This window comes from Telmatherina bonti (assembly GCF_933228915.1).
Source record: "Telmatherina bonti genome assembly, chromosome: 5".
NCBI lineage: Eukaryota > Metazoa > Chordata > Actinopteri > Atheriniformes > Telmatherinidae > Telmatherina > Telmatherina bonti.
In genome coordinates, this window is record NC_136623.1 from 22,673,811 (window position 1) to 22,690,365 (window position 16,555).

The 16,555-nt window shown below is 37.7% G+C and overlaps 2 protein-coding genes across 2 annotated transcripts; both read left to right on the forward strand.

The window, feature by feature from the left end:
- Nucleotides 1-1,282: 1,282 nt before the first annotated feature.
- Nucleotides 1,283-6,409, forward strand: rbm24b (RNA binding motif protein 24b). The gene is made up of 4 exons (XM_079240959.1): nt 1,283-1,560; nt 1,849-1,972; nt 2,172-2,226; nt 4,876-6,409. Exons 1-4 carry the CDS (start codon nt 1,390-1,392, stop codon nt 5,234-5,236), a joined length of 711 nt encoding a protein of 236 aa, XP_079097085.1. The 5' UTR covers nt 1,283-1,389; the 3' UTR covers nt 5,237-6,409.
- Nucleotides 6,410-8,101: 1,692 nt separating this feature from the next.
- Nucleotides 8,102-12,577, forward strand: grinab (glutamate receptor, ionotropic, N-methyl D-aspartate-associated protein 1b (glutamate binding)). Its single transcript, XM_079240727.1, has 7 exons — nt 8,102-8,242; nt 8,825-9,169; nt 9,279-9,382; nt 9,620-9,820; nt 10,166-10,294; nt 10,398-10,541; nt 11,655-12,577. Exons 2-7 carry the CDS (start codon nt 8,878-8,880, stop codon nt 11,805-11,807), a joined length of 1,023 nt encoding a protein of 340 aa, XP_079096853.1. The 5' UTR covers nt 8,102-8,242; nt 8,825-8,877; the 3' UTR covers nt 11,808-12,577.
- Nucleotides 12,578-16,555: the final 3,978 nt, after the last annotated feature.

The following is a 16,555-nucleotide window of genomic DNA, read 5'->3' on the forward strand; positions in this document are numbered from 1 at the left end:
AGATGTAAGTATACAGCCCCTCCAGGCACAATATGCAAGAAGGCTTGTTTGTTAAATATATACAGAATGTCTATAAAGTTTCATCACAGTAAAAAAAAGTATTAAAAAGACAAGTCATAACATATATTATTCAAATTTCTTCCACTCAGTGGTTATCAGAGTTTTAAATAACATTTAAATGGTGTATTTAAGGAGCCCTTTTAAAGGAAGAGCTTCTGTTTAATAGAACCCAATAAAATGGCTCCTCCTTAAGAAAATGTAAAATGTGCAATGCCGTTAATTGAAACAAAATTGGATTCACAGTCACCAAAACTATAAGAGTATTTATGAATGGCACTCACCATCACATCCTTCAATTTGTGCTTTGCAAAAGAATTTAATGGAGACAGTGACCGTGTTGGATAAAGTAAGGATGGAAGAGGTTAATATATACTATATCAGAGTGATGTGTAATGTACTAGTGTGATATTCATGTAGGCCTGTTTAGGTCTGTCATACTCTATATGCCTGCGATAGGTAACTGGAACTGGAACAAAAGATATTCTTGTCAATGAATATTTGATATGCTGACAGTTTAAGGGAAGAGAAAACTATATCGTAAATTAAACAGTGCAGTAAAAAATATTCTCGTAGAGCTTTTATAATGAGCTTGTTTTACCAATGATTATACAGTCAACAATAACAAATAAAACATGGATGTATGATAGACTAATTCCAATACCTAATAATGTAGTTGGTCTAAACTTTGTAAAATAACCTATACACGTTAGTTTGGCCAAAAGTATTCAGATCAACTTATAGGTATTGAAAATTGCTATAAAAATACTGTTATAATAAAAATAAAAATATAATAATAGTAATAATACCCCTCCCCCCACTGCATCCCACCCCACCACCCTCCAAAAAAAAAAAAAAAAGATAAACACTCTTGGGACTTGGTCTGATTACATGGGATGTGGAGGGAAATTCCTAAACAAAAATTTTTTATACTAATCACAATAATATACAAAGGGGGGGGGGGGGGGGGGGGGGGGAAATCCTGTCTAACATGAGAATCTGTGGGATAATCTAACCTAAAGCCTGAAGGAGCAAAGCTTGTGCTTGCAGCAGTCTCCATTGTGCGCCCCTGCCGCTGTTGAGCAGCTGTGCGGCAGTAGCCAGCCTGAACACTGCGTGGCGGCCTGGATCTGGGTGGAGTTAAGTTTCTGACACACACGCTGACAACTGGGAAAACTTCACAACAAACTAACAGGTGTCCTCCTCCTCCTCCTCCTTCAGCCCCAGTCAGTCATACTACCAGGGGGCAGCGTGTCCGCACCGCAAACTAAACGCTCTTTACTTTATCTGACCTGAAAACTTCCGAGGAGTCACTTGTATTCATTTCCACAAATGATGCACTCGGCACAGAAAGACACCACGTTCACCAAGATCTTTGTGGGAGGCCTTCCTTATCACACAACGGACGCAAGTCTGAGAAAGTATTTCGAGGTGTTTGGAGACATCGAAGAAGCTGTTGTTATAACTGATCGACAGACGGGGAAATCCAGAGGTTATGGATTTGTAAGTTGCAAGTTGTTGGCATGTACCAGGGCTTTTAAAAACTGGTAGTACACACCCACGGTCGTGGATCAATTGATCAGTGTTGGCACTGAACTTACTGTACTGTTTCCTGTTCTCAAAAATAGTTAGAAATTGGTAGTTTGTTGTTCAATACTGTGACAGAAAGACAGGGATGAATGATAAACTATTGGGAACTATTTTATTTTACATTAAGTGAGGAAAGTCAAGAATAATCTGCAACAAAACTGGATATTAGCACAAGTTGAATGGAAAATGTGTTGTCTTTAGGTGACCATGGCCGACCGGGCTTCAGCTGACCGAGCCTGTAAGGACCCCAACCCCATTATAGATGGCAGGAAGGCCAATGTGAACCTGGCCTACCTGGGGGCCAAACCCAGAGTCATTCAGCCAGGTGACGGTTTCTTCCTCTACTCACTCATCTACTTGGCCTGATCTTAACTATAAAGTTTTCAGATGTAATTTAAAAGTTAAGTTGCTTAATATCCTTATCTTTGAAGTATTAAATACCGATACTTTCTTGTGTCTGTTCTTTATTTAAGCAAACCCTCAAGATTTAAAACAAAACTAACAACTGTTTGTCTTAATTGTAGGATTTGCATTTGGTGTGCCTCAGATCCATCCAGCATTCATCCAAAGACCTTACGGGTATGTTAAGGTGTAAAACCTTGTTTCTGTAACAAAATCTGTACATTTAAATGGAAAAAACACTTGTTTGTTATGACCATTTATTATCTGTTGTAATTGTTTTCACCTTGAATGAGGGTATATGAGTGTTTTATGTATTTACCTTTGCTTGGGGGTGGGGGGGACTGTAAAGGAAGTGCGCATTTGTCCCCAGCAACAACAGGACTTGACTTCATGCTGTCTATCTCTTTCTGATCTGACAGGCTCGGTAACGGTTAAAATAGCTGATGAAGGGACATGATGATTTGAGGAATAGCTGAGTCTGCATTGGGCAGAGCACTAAAGTGTTACCTGTATACTCTGACATACACAAACGAGCTGAAATGGTGACTAGATGCATGGAAGTCTTTGGCTTTTGTTTTTATTTTATTTTTATTTTCAGTTTTTCTATAGTACATAGATTGGTGTGTGTCTTGTTTTCAGTATGATGTGGTGTTCAGCTTAACTGTGTGCCTATTTCTACTTGCAGTGGGGGAGGTGGGGTGTGCAGAAGGGGGATTTTTGTGTAGACTTTCAGTATTGATAGGGAGTATAACTCTGCAATGGAGTGTTCAGTCTTTCACATTTTTAATGATTGTGCTTTAGCCTGTGGTTTTATTTTTATTTTTTCCGGTTTTCTAGTTAACATTAAGTGTTTTGTTGTCAAAGGGGCAGCTGATGATCACTCACAGTGTATTGATTTCAATATCGATCCCCTGCAACAAAACAAACTGGCTTGCATGCAGGAGTTCTTTTTCTGTTTTCTTACCCATGATGCTGTGTTTTTTTTTTTTTTGTTTGTTTTATTGTTGTTGTTTTTTAAATTATTAACCTATTTCTTTACTTGTAGCTTATAACTTTTCGATGACGCCCCCCCCCCCCCCCCCTTTTTTTTTTTTTTTTAAGATGTAAGTCTTTCTTGTCACTCAAGTGACTGTACTTCATACTGTGACAAAAAATACATTTTGAATCTTTTTTTTTTTTTTTTTTTAATTAACAGCACACAACCAAATTAAAGCTTAGACAGTCAATGACTTTACATGAGGTTATGGATTCATAATTTAACTGCAAAACAGTAAAACAAACTAAAATGGTGCTGTACTTTAGGCTGGAGACAGGGATCTCAGACAGCAGCTGTTCCCTACAGAGATCTGCACAGCCTCTCAAATTCAGATGGAAAATGGGAGTCACTCAGCGGTGCTGTTAATAATGTATGGCGCACACACAGGGCCGCTCGGCTGTGGACAACAGGTGGGCCAGGCCATGCGCCTGTGAAGGCGTTTGGTTACGTGCTTGGGATTACCCATGTGTCCTGGTGATTTACAAAGCACCTTTATTTAGCTCATAACTTTCAGGATGGCAAAATGTTCATCCCCTCCTCTTCAAAAGACATTATAAAGACATGTGCACTTTAAGCATTTAAACAAATTTAATAAACAAAAAAAAAAAAAGTTGTGCCAAAGGAAAGAATATAAGATGTAATAATTGGAGTTAGAAAACAAAAAAATACAAATACAAATTTAAAACTGTATGTTCATTATACAGCCATAGGACAAAAGATTTAGCTCATGTTGACAGTGCCCCAGTGTTTAATCAGCTGGAACACCTCCAGTCTGATCATAAAAAATTCAAGAAAGTTGCTGAAACAGTAGTACAGCGAAGGTAGTTTCCGTAGCCGACAAGCAGTCTGCCATGTGTTACTAAAGGAGAAGATCAGTTTGTCCTTTGGAGATGACAAGAGGAGCAAAAATAGCATGCTTCCAGCCTCCCTTGTCAGTCAAGTTGGTGCGTGTATGTTTGTGTGGGGGTGTATGTCTGTAGGAGGGGGAGGGGAGCGAGGGGTAGAGACACTTATATGTGGACAGATATAATTCACACCTGCTCCTCAGTATATTTATTGAGGGTGACTTCAACACAAGTTTGAAATTAGGACAAGTTTACCCAGATACAAAGGTTTGTGTTTGTCCACTTATACCCTGGTCCTTCGCTCCTATTGTTCTTTAGGCTGACGTCGTTGTTCCTACACAGTTCTTTGTCATTGCTAAGTTTGTGTAATTCTTTAAAACAATTTGATATAGAAAGGGCTCAGGAGAACCTTAAACATCTAAGCACTTGAAAAGATACTACAGTTCATTTAAAAGCTGCATTGACAGCATTTTGGCTGCTCATTCAGAGAGCCTTTTTTCTGTTTTTAGGGGCCTATTAACACGTGTGGGCATGCCTGTATGTGTGCTGTTGGTGTGGACAGAATAATGTCCATCTCTTGTGTTGATATGTTGTGGTGTTTTGTGATAAGCTCGCATTTTGTCAAATATGGTTTTTCGTGGTTTTCAGTGGTGCAGAGCTTGGCTTTGTCTTCTTTTAATGCCTTCAAGTGTTTCAGATCGAGGTTATTCTTTTCTTATTTAAAACAAATTAAAAAGCTGCGCTTGTGTTTCTTTGTGGTTTTGCTGCTTTTTAACTGGTCGTTTCTAGGTAGGGTTTTCTGTTAATGAATGGATTTGCTGTGCTCTGAGGACTGGATTGACATATTTGGCGCCTGCTTTTCAGTTTTCCAGAGTTTAGTTTCAGCGTTGAAAATTCATCCAAGTGTAGCTCTGCTCTGAACCTGTGTGTCTTTGTGTCCTACAGGATCCCAGCCCACTATGTCTATCCTCAAGCCTTTGTCCAACCCAGCGTGGTGATCCCTCATGTACAGCCATCTGCTGCTACAGCAACAGCTGCTGCTGCAACCTCTCCATACCTTGACTATACTGGAGCAGCTTATGCCCAGTACTCTGCTGCTGCTGCCACGGCTGCTGCTGCTGCCGCTGCTTATGAGCAGTATCCATATGCAGCCTCACCAGCACCAACAAGCTACATGACTACTGCAGGGTATGGATACACTGTTCAGCAGCCACTCGCCACTGCTGCCACCCCAGGAGCTGCTGCTGCTGCTGCAGCCTTCAGCCAGTACCAGCCCCAGCAGCTCCAAACGGATCGCATGCAGTAAAAAGCACGAAGACCACCTTTAAAGTTGGAAGAAAACAAAATAGAGGTCCCCTCTACTAGTAAAGAGGGGGGACATTAGGAATGGCAGACAGTAATAGTTGTCATCTCAAGTTTAACCTTATCAGTCTTCCCACCAAAGAGCCTGAAAAAATATGGAGACAGATGAGGAATAACTGTAAATTTTATTCAAGTGACATCAGTATTGGATGTATATGAATATTTAATATTTATACAGCATTAAATTATTTCTTGTTAACTGAAATACACTCATTAGACTTTGTGTGAACCATTGCACAGCAGAATTAGTATGAAGCTCCCAACTGCTTTCATGTCTTATGATCAGGTTTCTTCCACTACATTTTAAAAACCAACAAAAAGATGTACATGAGAACAGTGGGTTAAATTGTCATTCAGTTTTCAGTATTTCATAGTTTTGGACCACTATTTTCCTTGGTAAAGCTATGCATATGTTGAATGGAAAGTCAGTATTTTGTTGGAACTGCATTTGAGGTGATCTAGATTAGACACCCAAAAGAAGTTTAATTAAACTGTGTTTTCTTGATGGTACATATGAATAATAGCTGAAGCTGGTAGAAGCACTCATTTTTCTTCCCTTTGCATTACACCTCAAGGAAAAAGAGCAAAAGGGAAGAAGCACTGCTGAATGTGAATCCTTCATGTTGATAAAATGTTTCATAGTGTGCCTTTTAAATTATACTATTTATGTATTTATTCTGGAGCCTTACAGCAATAAACCCTCTTATTATTTTTTCCACATGGAACTATGAAGCCTGCTGTAGAACATCGTCCCATGTGCTGCTGCGTTTCTCATGTCTAAGAGCATGTGATGGTTAAATAAGCACAGCTTACCAAATTGCTACAGTCTGTACAAAGAACAAATGAGTGAAAAGTTGGAAATAAGTTCAAAGATTTTTCTACTTTATGTAGTTTTAATGTTGTTGTCTCTAAGATTTGTAACTCTTAAATGTTGCTTTTTATACTTGACCAGTTTGATAAAGGACAGTGCTTATGTATACTGCAATCTTTTAATATTTCTCACATTTCTTGTCTTTTGACATCAGATGGTTGGAATGGCAGGGCATCGCCTTTTTCACCTTGTAATGCATGACACCAAATATTGTAATTTGGGAAATAAAATTCAAATTTATCTTCACTTCTTTTTTTTTTTTATTGGTGCACTCTCAATTGCTGGTGTTGTTCACAAACTTCAAGTTGAATGATGGCAAGTGGTTGTTGTCATGGTTACAGAACTGAAGCTGCTAAATAATGCATTAAGGTTTTAGTCCCTTCAGTGTTCTACCTAAATATAACGGTCACCGAATTTTACATCTATGTGTTTCTAATAAATATAATTCTGGCACAAATTTCTGATACAGAAAAACCCAATTGGACAATTAAATACTTTCCAACATATATGCATTTCAAAAGCACATGATTGTGAAAATTATGTTGATAGTAGTGATGCATGTTGGAATTCTGGGCCGATATTGACATTTTTCAAGATAATGATTTGTCCAGCGAAACTTAATTTTTTTCTTCTATCTTCATTTTAATGCCAGGAAAACTATCAAATAGACATTATAAAAATACATATTGGTTTTGAAGTATGCTGTATCTCACTGTCTTTAAATGAAATGTTTTTTGGTTTTTTTTTTTTTTTTTTGGTTTTTTTTTTGTTAAACTCAATTATAACTTTATACAAAAGAATATCTTTTGTGTTTGATGACTGGTCTGGACAGCTGCATTGAAGTGAAAAGATTCCTAATTTGAACCTTGCTTGGGCTTTTTTTTTGTGTGTGGAGTTTACATTTTTTCCCTTATGCATGTGTATGTTTCCTCTGGGTTCTCCAGCTTTCTACAACAGCATAAAACCATATATGTGAATATGGTGTCTCTAAATTCTCATTAGGATTGAGCGTGAGCATGAATAGTTATTTGCTTCACTGTGTTGACTCTGTGATGGACCAGCAACCTGTCTAAGGTTTACCATGACTCTCTCCTGATATCACTTAGAAAGTGACCCAGCTCCTCCTCTAGATATACTGATAACTCGCCTCTTCAATAACGCCAAGCAAAATTCATGGAGTGACAAAAAATGTGCAGGTAGGTGGCAAAGGAAAATCAATCTGAGTGACAGGATAAATAACGTAGCATTGTTGCTTCACCCGTTAGTGGTTTAGTAAGTTAACACATTGCCAGCAGGCATAAACACTGTTTGGTTTGGATGAAATTAAGATTCTTTTCAATTGCCATAACTTTTTCTTGCCTAAGTTGTCGCCTTCTGACACCTGCTGGTTATTGAGAGTTATTAATATGTGTTATCCATGAAGTAAATAAAATACTCTGAGCTACGAAGAGTCACGCATCATTTTGAAATCCTTGCTTTCGATTTTACTTACGCACATGAGGCGGAGCCAGCTCAACATGAAAGTTTACAATACATACAGTCTCTCACAGTGAGGCGTTCATGAACATCAAATTCAATACAATGATTTGGTTTTAATGGTTTTAATTTGTTTCATTGAGTATGAAAAAAAAACTGAAGTCTAAACTACACTTGAAAAGTGAACGAATCCTTCCTATATAGCCACTTTATATCTAGGTGACTGAACAATCGGCAATTAAAGTTAAAGTTAGATCAATTACATAAAATATGACTAAATATACAAAAGTTTGTAATATCGCTACAATGTGAATAAAATATATTTTTGACAGACATACTAATTCAATGCATACAATAGAAACTCAACGGAAACATTAAAAAATTCATCTCCAGCTGCGGATGAAATGCATGCGATTGCGATTTCTCCCATTTATTTTTTGGTGCGTGAACTCTGCAGTTTCCGCATAAAGCAGTAGAGGTAGTTTTAGTCAAAGGGTAGTTTTCTGGCTCTTTGAGTGCCCTGAAAATAAAGAGCCTGTGGAAGGGGTCCACGAATAATCGCTAAGGAAGCCAGATTACATTTACAATTTTCCTTGGTTTACTGTAAGTGTTTAAATACTGGACGTATTTTGTTGTATTTCTGCTGGCTAGCCATAGGCTGAGTTTTTTTTAATCTCGTCAAAAATAAGTTAAAGGAAAACGTGAAGATATTGCTTTTTGCCATTGATTAAATATACATTAATATAATGTACGACGCCTTAATACGTACAGCTAATACAAATGACCACAGCGTGAAGGTCGTTTCGTTTCTTAACAAGAAGTAAAATTTGTGGCCTAAATTTCTTAGAGCTCGCGAATCTGGTTAAAACTGAGAAAAAAATGGAAATTTTTCTCTTTGGTAATAATTATTACATCTACACCGTATATTAATCTTCCCTGTGTATAATTCATTGAAAAATAAAACGTGTAGATAAACTGTAAAATGTCTTAGTTTTCTTTAACAATTCACACGTTTATCGTGTTCCGATATCAACCGGAAGACACCGCTGTCACGTGATCGCTTTGTTGTAGGGATCTCCCAGCTTTCATCACCAAACTACTGTTTCGGTGACAACGTTTCATTTGACTTCTCCTTTATTCTCCTTTATTTTATATAATTCTCCTTTATTTCCCTATAATTCCCAGAGCCATTCCGCTAGCGCAACATTGTTGTCTTACTGTCCGGATCTGAAGCAGAGATGACAACCGAAAAGACCGAGTACACTCCCGTGGAGGTGGGAGCCTCTCAGCCCCCTCTTCCCGGTAATCCGGCTTTTCCTGTCGCATTTGGCATGGACCCTCCAGGTCCAGCGATGTATGGGACCCACACCGCACCTGGTTTTGTCCCTTTCCCTCCACCGACTGCCTTTGCGCCGCCACCGACTGGAGCCTTCGGCATGGCATCAGACCCCCAAGGAGGAAGTTCAGGATATGTCAACCCTGCTTGCCCACCTTACTCCCCGCCAGCCCCGGGCTTTGTTGACAGCTACGGTAGTTAGCATTTCTGACATTGTGGTATTTTAAGTTTGGAGCTCAACAACATTTCGATCGTGACTAAATCAGTTTTGATCTCTTTTTTTTTTTTTTTTTGCCACTTCAGATAATGCCTACCACCATGAGGATGCTCCGCCAGCCTTCCATGCCAATCAAGACTTTGATTTTGGATTAGACAACAAGACTATAAGACGAGCCTTTGTTAGAAAGGTAAGGAAAAGTTGATAAAGATTAAAAATAATAATGCACAATTTTTTTTTTAGTACAGTTCTTCATCAACCAAATGGGTATCGTCTTATAGTTCATAGATTCTTAGCTTCCAACATTTTGTGTTTTAGTAGTCTTCAGAACTAAGATTCTGGTTCTTTGACACAATGTGAAAATCACAGAAGACATCTTTAACATTCCCCGGGTTTTGTTGGCTAACAATATGTTTTTTCCCTCCAGGTATTCCTGGTGTTAACTGCCCAACTGATGGTGACTTTTGCCTTTGTGGCTGTTTTCACCTTTGTGGATGAAATCAAGGCATTTGTCTTGGTCAACACCTGGACCTACTTTGTGTCCTATGGTGTATTCTTTGTGTCGGTTTGTGTGATCAGCTGCTGTGGAAGTGTTCGTAGAAGACACCCCTGGAACCTGGTTGCTTTGGTAAGACTGAACTTTTTCTCAAGAGGAAATGATGGTGGAGAAATTCACAACACAGGAAATGAAGTGGTTCTTCCTAGACTGTAGGCCTTCAACTTTTCTGCAGGTTGGGCCAGTTTAATTTGCTTTTAATCTCTACTGGCTAAAGTAATCAAGTAACTGTTTTCATGCACCAAAGCTTGTGTAAAATTTACAGGCTGTTGAACCAGTTGGTTCATTTAAATTAAGCCCCACAATTCACCTTTGTAACAATGAAATAATTGGCCACTTGTTTTTATGATGAAATTGCACTCCATGCAAATGCATGCTGCAGTGCTGCTGTACTCAATTTGTCTTTCATATTTCCAGTCCATCCTGACTCTCAGTATGTCCTACATGGTGGGAATGATTGCCAGCTTCCATGAGACAGAGTCTGTGATCATGGCAGTTGGAATCACAGCATTTGTGTGCTTCACAGTGGTTATCTTCTCTCTCCAGGTCTGTATTTGTTGGTTCCTGCTTTCATCATGTTAAATACAGACATAAACCATTTTTTTTTTGCCAAAGATGTATTTTAACCACTCTTGTCTTCCACCCACAGACCAAATATGACTTTACGTCCTGTTATGGCGTGCTGTTTGTCTGTTTGATCGTCCTGATTGTCTTCGGCTTCCTCTGCATCTTCATCCAAAACAAAATTCTGGAAATTGTGTATGCTGGACTGGGAGCATTACTTTTCACTTGCGTAAGTACTTGGACAAACAGTTTGCTACTGCCACGTCAGGGGTTTGATTTTGTTTGGAAAAAAGCTGCAAGTATGATAACACCTAATGTTGAATGCTATTGGACCGTTCTGATTTTAGCCAGAAATCCATTAGTCAAACCAGATGTTACAATCCAAGTACAAATGGGACTGACGGGCCTTTTTTAGTGTCCATAATGGTGTTCATGAGTATGAAAGGACAATGATGCTTAGTTTGTATTTAAGACCCTGAGATGCATTATAAGGATCTTGTTTGACGTCTTTCTTTTAAATGAACATTCATTTCCATGTTTTCTGAGTTTATCTTAACAAAATTAATTTTTTATGAAAGACCTTTACCAGATCATGAAATAAAGTAAAGAAACAAAAAGAAGCAAAGCCTGAAGCTCCAAAAATACAATCATTTAGCAGTTAGTTTTAGCCAAAAGCAATGTACAGGTGATGAACACGTAATTAGAGGCACTATGGGCTCTAGTATCCTGGCCAAAAAAAAAAAACTTTGTCAAGTAGGCTGGAGAGGTTAGGAATTAAACCCATTGACTCTTTGATTGAAGAGAAAACACTCTACACTGGTGATTTTAAGGATTTCCTTATTAAAATACTTGTCATCCACGCAGGGATGCAGTCTTAATTTGATCACTCACGATACTTTAATACGCACTTTAAAAGTTTAAAACTCATAGATATTCTGGGCCAGATACCTCATAGTTGTTTAAAACAAAGCTGGTGAAGCAACTTGTAGTTTCTGTGGTTGCAGCTTCTGTGATTGCAAGTCATATTGCATCAGTTTTTTTGTGACTTTGCCAAAAAAAAAAAAAACTTCTAGTTTTTTGTTCCTTTACTGTGTTTAAAAAATCAGATGGATCCAGTAGGTTGTCTGTATTTGTGTGTCTTACAGTTCTTATTTCCACAGAGACCTTTGTTTGTAGAATTCCTGAAATATGGAGAGAAAAAGACAAGGAAACAGCTAGAGACACAAAAGAAATTCTATTAGTCTTTTCACAACAAGATAGATGCCTTTTTAAGGCTGAAGTTGACTTTGTGCAACAGCGCATAAAATGTTTGACCTGTTTTAAATTTCTTTGTGTGTTTTAGTTCTTGGCAGTGGACACGCAGCTGCTGCTTGGCAACAAGGAACTGGCACTAAGTCCTGAAGAATATGTGTTTGCTGCCTTGAACCTGTACACAGACATCATCAACATCTTCCTCTACATTCTCGCCATCATCGGAAGAGCAAGGGGAGGCTGAGCATATAGCATGTAGAACAACAGATAGAAAATAATTTTCTATTTCTAATGAGTTTTCATAATCAGAATCTTTAAATTTGCTTTTTACTGTGTATTAATTGCATGTTTAAAGGTTGCTTTTGCTTTCCATAGTAAATGCAATTTTTAATGTTAGTTTAAGGAAGCAATCTAAAGTTACAGATTCATTCATTGCTGAAGTTTTATGTGTGTAATCTGATGTATAAAAATATATTTTGCTTTGTGAGGTTGTATTTTATATTGTATCAAATCAATAGGCAGCATAAAAATCTGAAGAAGGTAATCATTCCCAGCTGGGTTGTACTTGCAAGTTTTTTCTGAAGATTGTAGGTGTCACAGATTAGCATGAACATAAAAGGTCAGTATAGGAGAGAATGTATCTGTGCCAACTGCAGGACCTGTCTATGATGGCTAAGCCTCAGTTTAGAAACTGATGGAACTTTATGAGGTAAACTTTGGGATTGTTTGAGCCTTTATTTTTTAGGGGTTATGAGTGAAGTTTCAAGCTTTACCAGAATGCCAGTTTGAATGAGAAGGGCTAAAAATACTGTGGATGAAATAATAACAGCTCAGTCTCTGTGGCAACTGATAAATAAATCCACTGATATTGCTTCAAATTGTTACTAAGTGGACCTTGTGTTATGTTTTTTCTCTTGTCAAAGTATATTTCTACTGTCAGCAATTTGATGAAATCAAGTTGTAAAAGATGTTTTTTTGTTTGTTTTTTTTAAACCTGATGTCCGACCTATGTGTTGATTAGAAGAATAAAAAAAAACATTCCACTCTAGAAATGACTTGTTTTTATTCAATTTTGCATGGTTTTCTCAATGTTTTAGCTCATTTTTGGGAGATCGGGGCTGAGCTGTGTATCTGTGAGTCTCATCATGGACTCGGATGCAGCCTTGCAGGCCCAAACTGAACAGCTCATGGAGCAAAACAATCATCTCAAGTCAGTGTTAAGTCTGCTCAAGGAAAACATGGAGCTAAAAGCAAGGCTGCAGAGCTACAACAATCGCACTTCAGACGAATTCACAGGTATGGGGTTTCTCTTTACCACTAGGTGGCAGCCATGGCTCAGTTTAGATACTGTAAACTCGACATTGTTGTTTAATGACCAGCGGTCCAGAATTTGATAATGTGCTTATTTGATCAAACAGTAATATGCATTTTTAATACAAAAGTGAAACGTAAGCATGAAAAATGCATTTGTTCATTTAAGACAGAAAATTATGCATTTCAACAGCTGACATGGAAAATAACTGAAGCAGTTTCCTAGCAACAGAGTAATACAATGTTATTAACTCTTTTTATACAGTTTAGGTTTGTAATAAAAATATTCCCAACATTATAAGCAAATTATTAATTCAAAATGCACTGTCACCAACATTTGTATTGCTTTGATACTTTTTTGCTGGATGTCAGGGGCTCTTTCAGCAGTTGTGTATTTTTAAATGTATCATTGTATTTTTTTTATCTTTAAAGTGCTGAATTTTCATTAATATTACATATAGTTAACCACACAGTTAGCAGTCACTTATATATATTTGTATACATAGCATGCTGGGAACTGGTGTATGCAGATCAAAACAAGTCGTGTGCAGTCAGACCTCATTCCAAGTCTGTCATCTAAAACTTGTGTTTCTGTTTCAGGAAAGCACTATTTCTACTTCCGTGTTATGATAATTGATCAGAACTCTGTGTTTGTACAGTCTCAGGCAGAAGGTCAGCCACTCAGATGAAAAACACCTTTAATGAGCAAGTGTTCAAGAGAGACTTGCAGACAACCAAATCCAAACATGAGCCCCGAACTTCCTCTCCTATCAACTTCCAGTCTTTCCTCCAAAGCTCTGCATACAAAGACACAGATGAGGCAGCAGAGCTTCAACATTACCAAACTGAGAGCCCTCTTTGCTTCAAAGGTGTCACAGTCACATCAATTTTGGACCAATAATAAAGTTGCTTATACTTTTTTTTCATGAATTTTTAAAATTCATTTACAGTTTCCCAAAGGCTGTTTGGAGAGATTGCCTATCAACTCGACAGAAGAATTTTGTCCTATATCTTCCAGGCCTATGAAAGGCTTTATGGCTTCACAGTGCTCAGCATACCAGAGAAAATCATAGAGGCAAGTTTATGACAACTTCGAATACAATTATCACTTTCTGATATGACAGTCCAAGTAAAACAAAGTCCAAAAATGCATATTAATCTCTTCAAATCAAAACTAACTTTGAAATTTCCGTTGAAAGACAAAGGGAATCTTAAACCTGTCCTCCTTTTTTACAGGTTAGTACACACCCAATTACAGGAAATGTGGATAAGGGCTATCAACTTCATCTCACTCAGAGGTATGCCGACCTCATGAACAAGCTGAGCCAACTTGGGTACAAGCCAGCACTTCATCCTCCTTTCTCAGAATTTATTGTCAACACCTTTGGGATCCTAAAAGAAAGGCTTAATGAAAACAGCCCCCAATGGGCTGACTACAATGATCCAGACTTTGTGAGAAAGGCGATAGTAACCACTGCTCCTAGCAAACTTCAGAAGGACCTGCTACTTGTGCTTGATTGTCTCTGCAACATGGCAGCAAATGACAAAAAGCCACTGCTTTTCTGGTAGATTTTCTGCATGCAACAACAGAGCAAGCTGGGGAGCCTAATACATTCTGAAATGAAAAACTGCCAATAAATGACAGGATATGATGAATATTTTGTGATATTGTTGTTTGTTAATAAAATCAGGAAGTTTTAAGAGGCAGTTTATATAACAATGCTTTGTCAATCAATAGCAACAACTTCAACATGTTCACCTCTGGTTTAGAGAACATTGTTCTAGTCATGCATTGCACAATGTTAAGTGTAGCTTGCATTTGTTACCAAAGAGAATGCAAAATGATACACACATCCATTTTATAAAATTCAGAATAAAATATTGCCATGTTAACATCAAAGTCTATGTCAAAGACAAAGTCTAAAATCGGGAAAAACATTAAGAAAGCACAAAAATAAATACATAAATATATACTGCAAATAAATTAGCTTGCTGTTCTTTTTTTGGCTGATTGTCAATTTGTTTGTTAAAAGCTGTCTTTTTATCAAGCTATATGCCTAATCAGGGATATGCCAATTTATCCAATCGAGCTCCTACAGAGGTTGGAATGTGTTTATGTTTCAACACACCTGATTCAAATGCATGAGTCACTGACCAAAACTTGATAAGAATGAACTAAGTGGTGACCCATCTGAAATCTATTGGACTGTTGCTATCCAGGACTGAACCTGACCAAGACTTTTAGAACGGGTTATTCTTTTCTTTTCTTTTTTGACCTGGTATTTTGTATAACTTAAAATAATAACAGAAAGGAAATGTTTATCAAAGGTGTCTGCAGTATGGGTATAGCTGACTACACCCAACAACATAATCAGCTTTAGAAGATCAGGAAAACCCTTTAGCTAAATATTTATCTCAATTCAGTTGAAATCAGTTGAATCAATTCAATTTAGTTAAAATTGATTCAATTAATTCATTAATCCATTATCCAAACCACTTAATTTGATTAAGAGTCACGGGGAAGCTGGAGCCTATGCCAGCAGCCTTTGGGCGAGAGGCGGGGTACACCCTGGACAGGTCACCAGTCCGTCACAGGGCCCAATTCAATTCAATTCAATTCAATTCAATTCAATTCAATTCAATTCAATTCAATTCAATTCAATTCAATTCAATTCTCAAAGTACAGTGCCAAATCACAACAAAGTTTACCTGCTTTGTGTATCAGTGTAACACAAGGATGGCTAATAGACAGTCTTTTAGGCTCATGAAACTGGAAAGTTTTAATGCTGAATCTTTAAAGCACAGAGAGTGTCTTCTCATAAAATAGAGCTTAATTCACTGGATAAAATCTGATTAATATTTTGATGGCGTTTGTTGGAAAAGAAATACATTCAGAACGGAGGACACACTTAAATACATGGTCAAACATGATAGACCTGTCTGATTTCCAGTTCTATGTATGTTTGCTCGTCTAATGTGAATTTTATGATCTTACTGGGTGAAGGAGGACTCTTTAATATATTAACACTACAAGAGCTGGAACGTAATTTTCTTCTGAAATACAATTTACAATCGAGTGGGGTAGTGTTCTTATCATGTACATTTTTACTTACTGGTAAGTCAATAAAAACTAAAAGCTAAACTTGATTAATAAATCAATCAATCAAAAATATAAATTTGAACATTTTAAACTGTATAATGAGCCATGAGTATAGATTAAGAAAAAAAAAAAAAAAACCAGTTTAGGAACAACCTATGGGAACAACAAGGGAAGTTAGGTATTTTTCTGCCTCAGGTAAGATCACATGTCGGACGGTCCCGACACCATGGCAACGCCATTTGGGGTGTGGCTTAATAATGCCACGAGCGGCTGAGAGCAGGGAGGGTTTATAATCCAAAGGGTTGCTTTTGTTGGTCTGGTCTGGTCTGGTTTAACTGTTTCCAACCCAAAGACTGCTGGTTTCCTCTAAACAAATGACAAGCAGATAATTAAATGTTATGAAATAAGTAGATGAAAAGCTTGCTTATCGAATAGGTTCATCAGGCAGACTGTCCCAGTTTTCGCGCTAAGGTAAGACCATATGGGCTTCTAGCTAGAGATTTTAAGCTAGCTGAGCAAACTGACAGGTGACTGCTTTCAGTAGTTGTAACAGACTTGTTGGCAGACTTTATAACGCATGT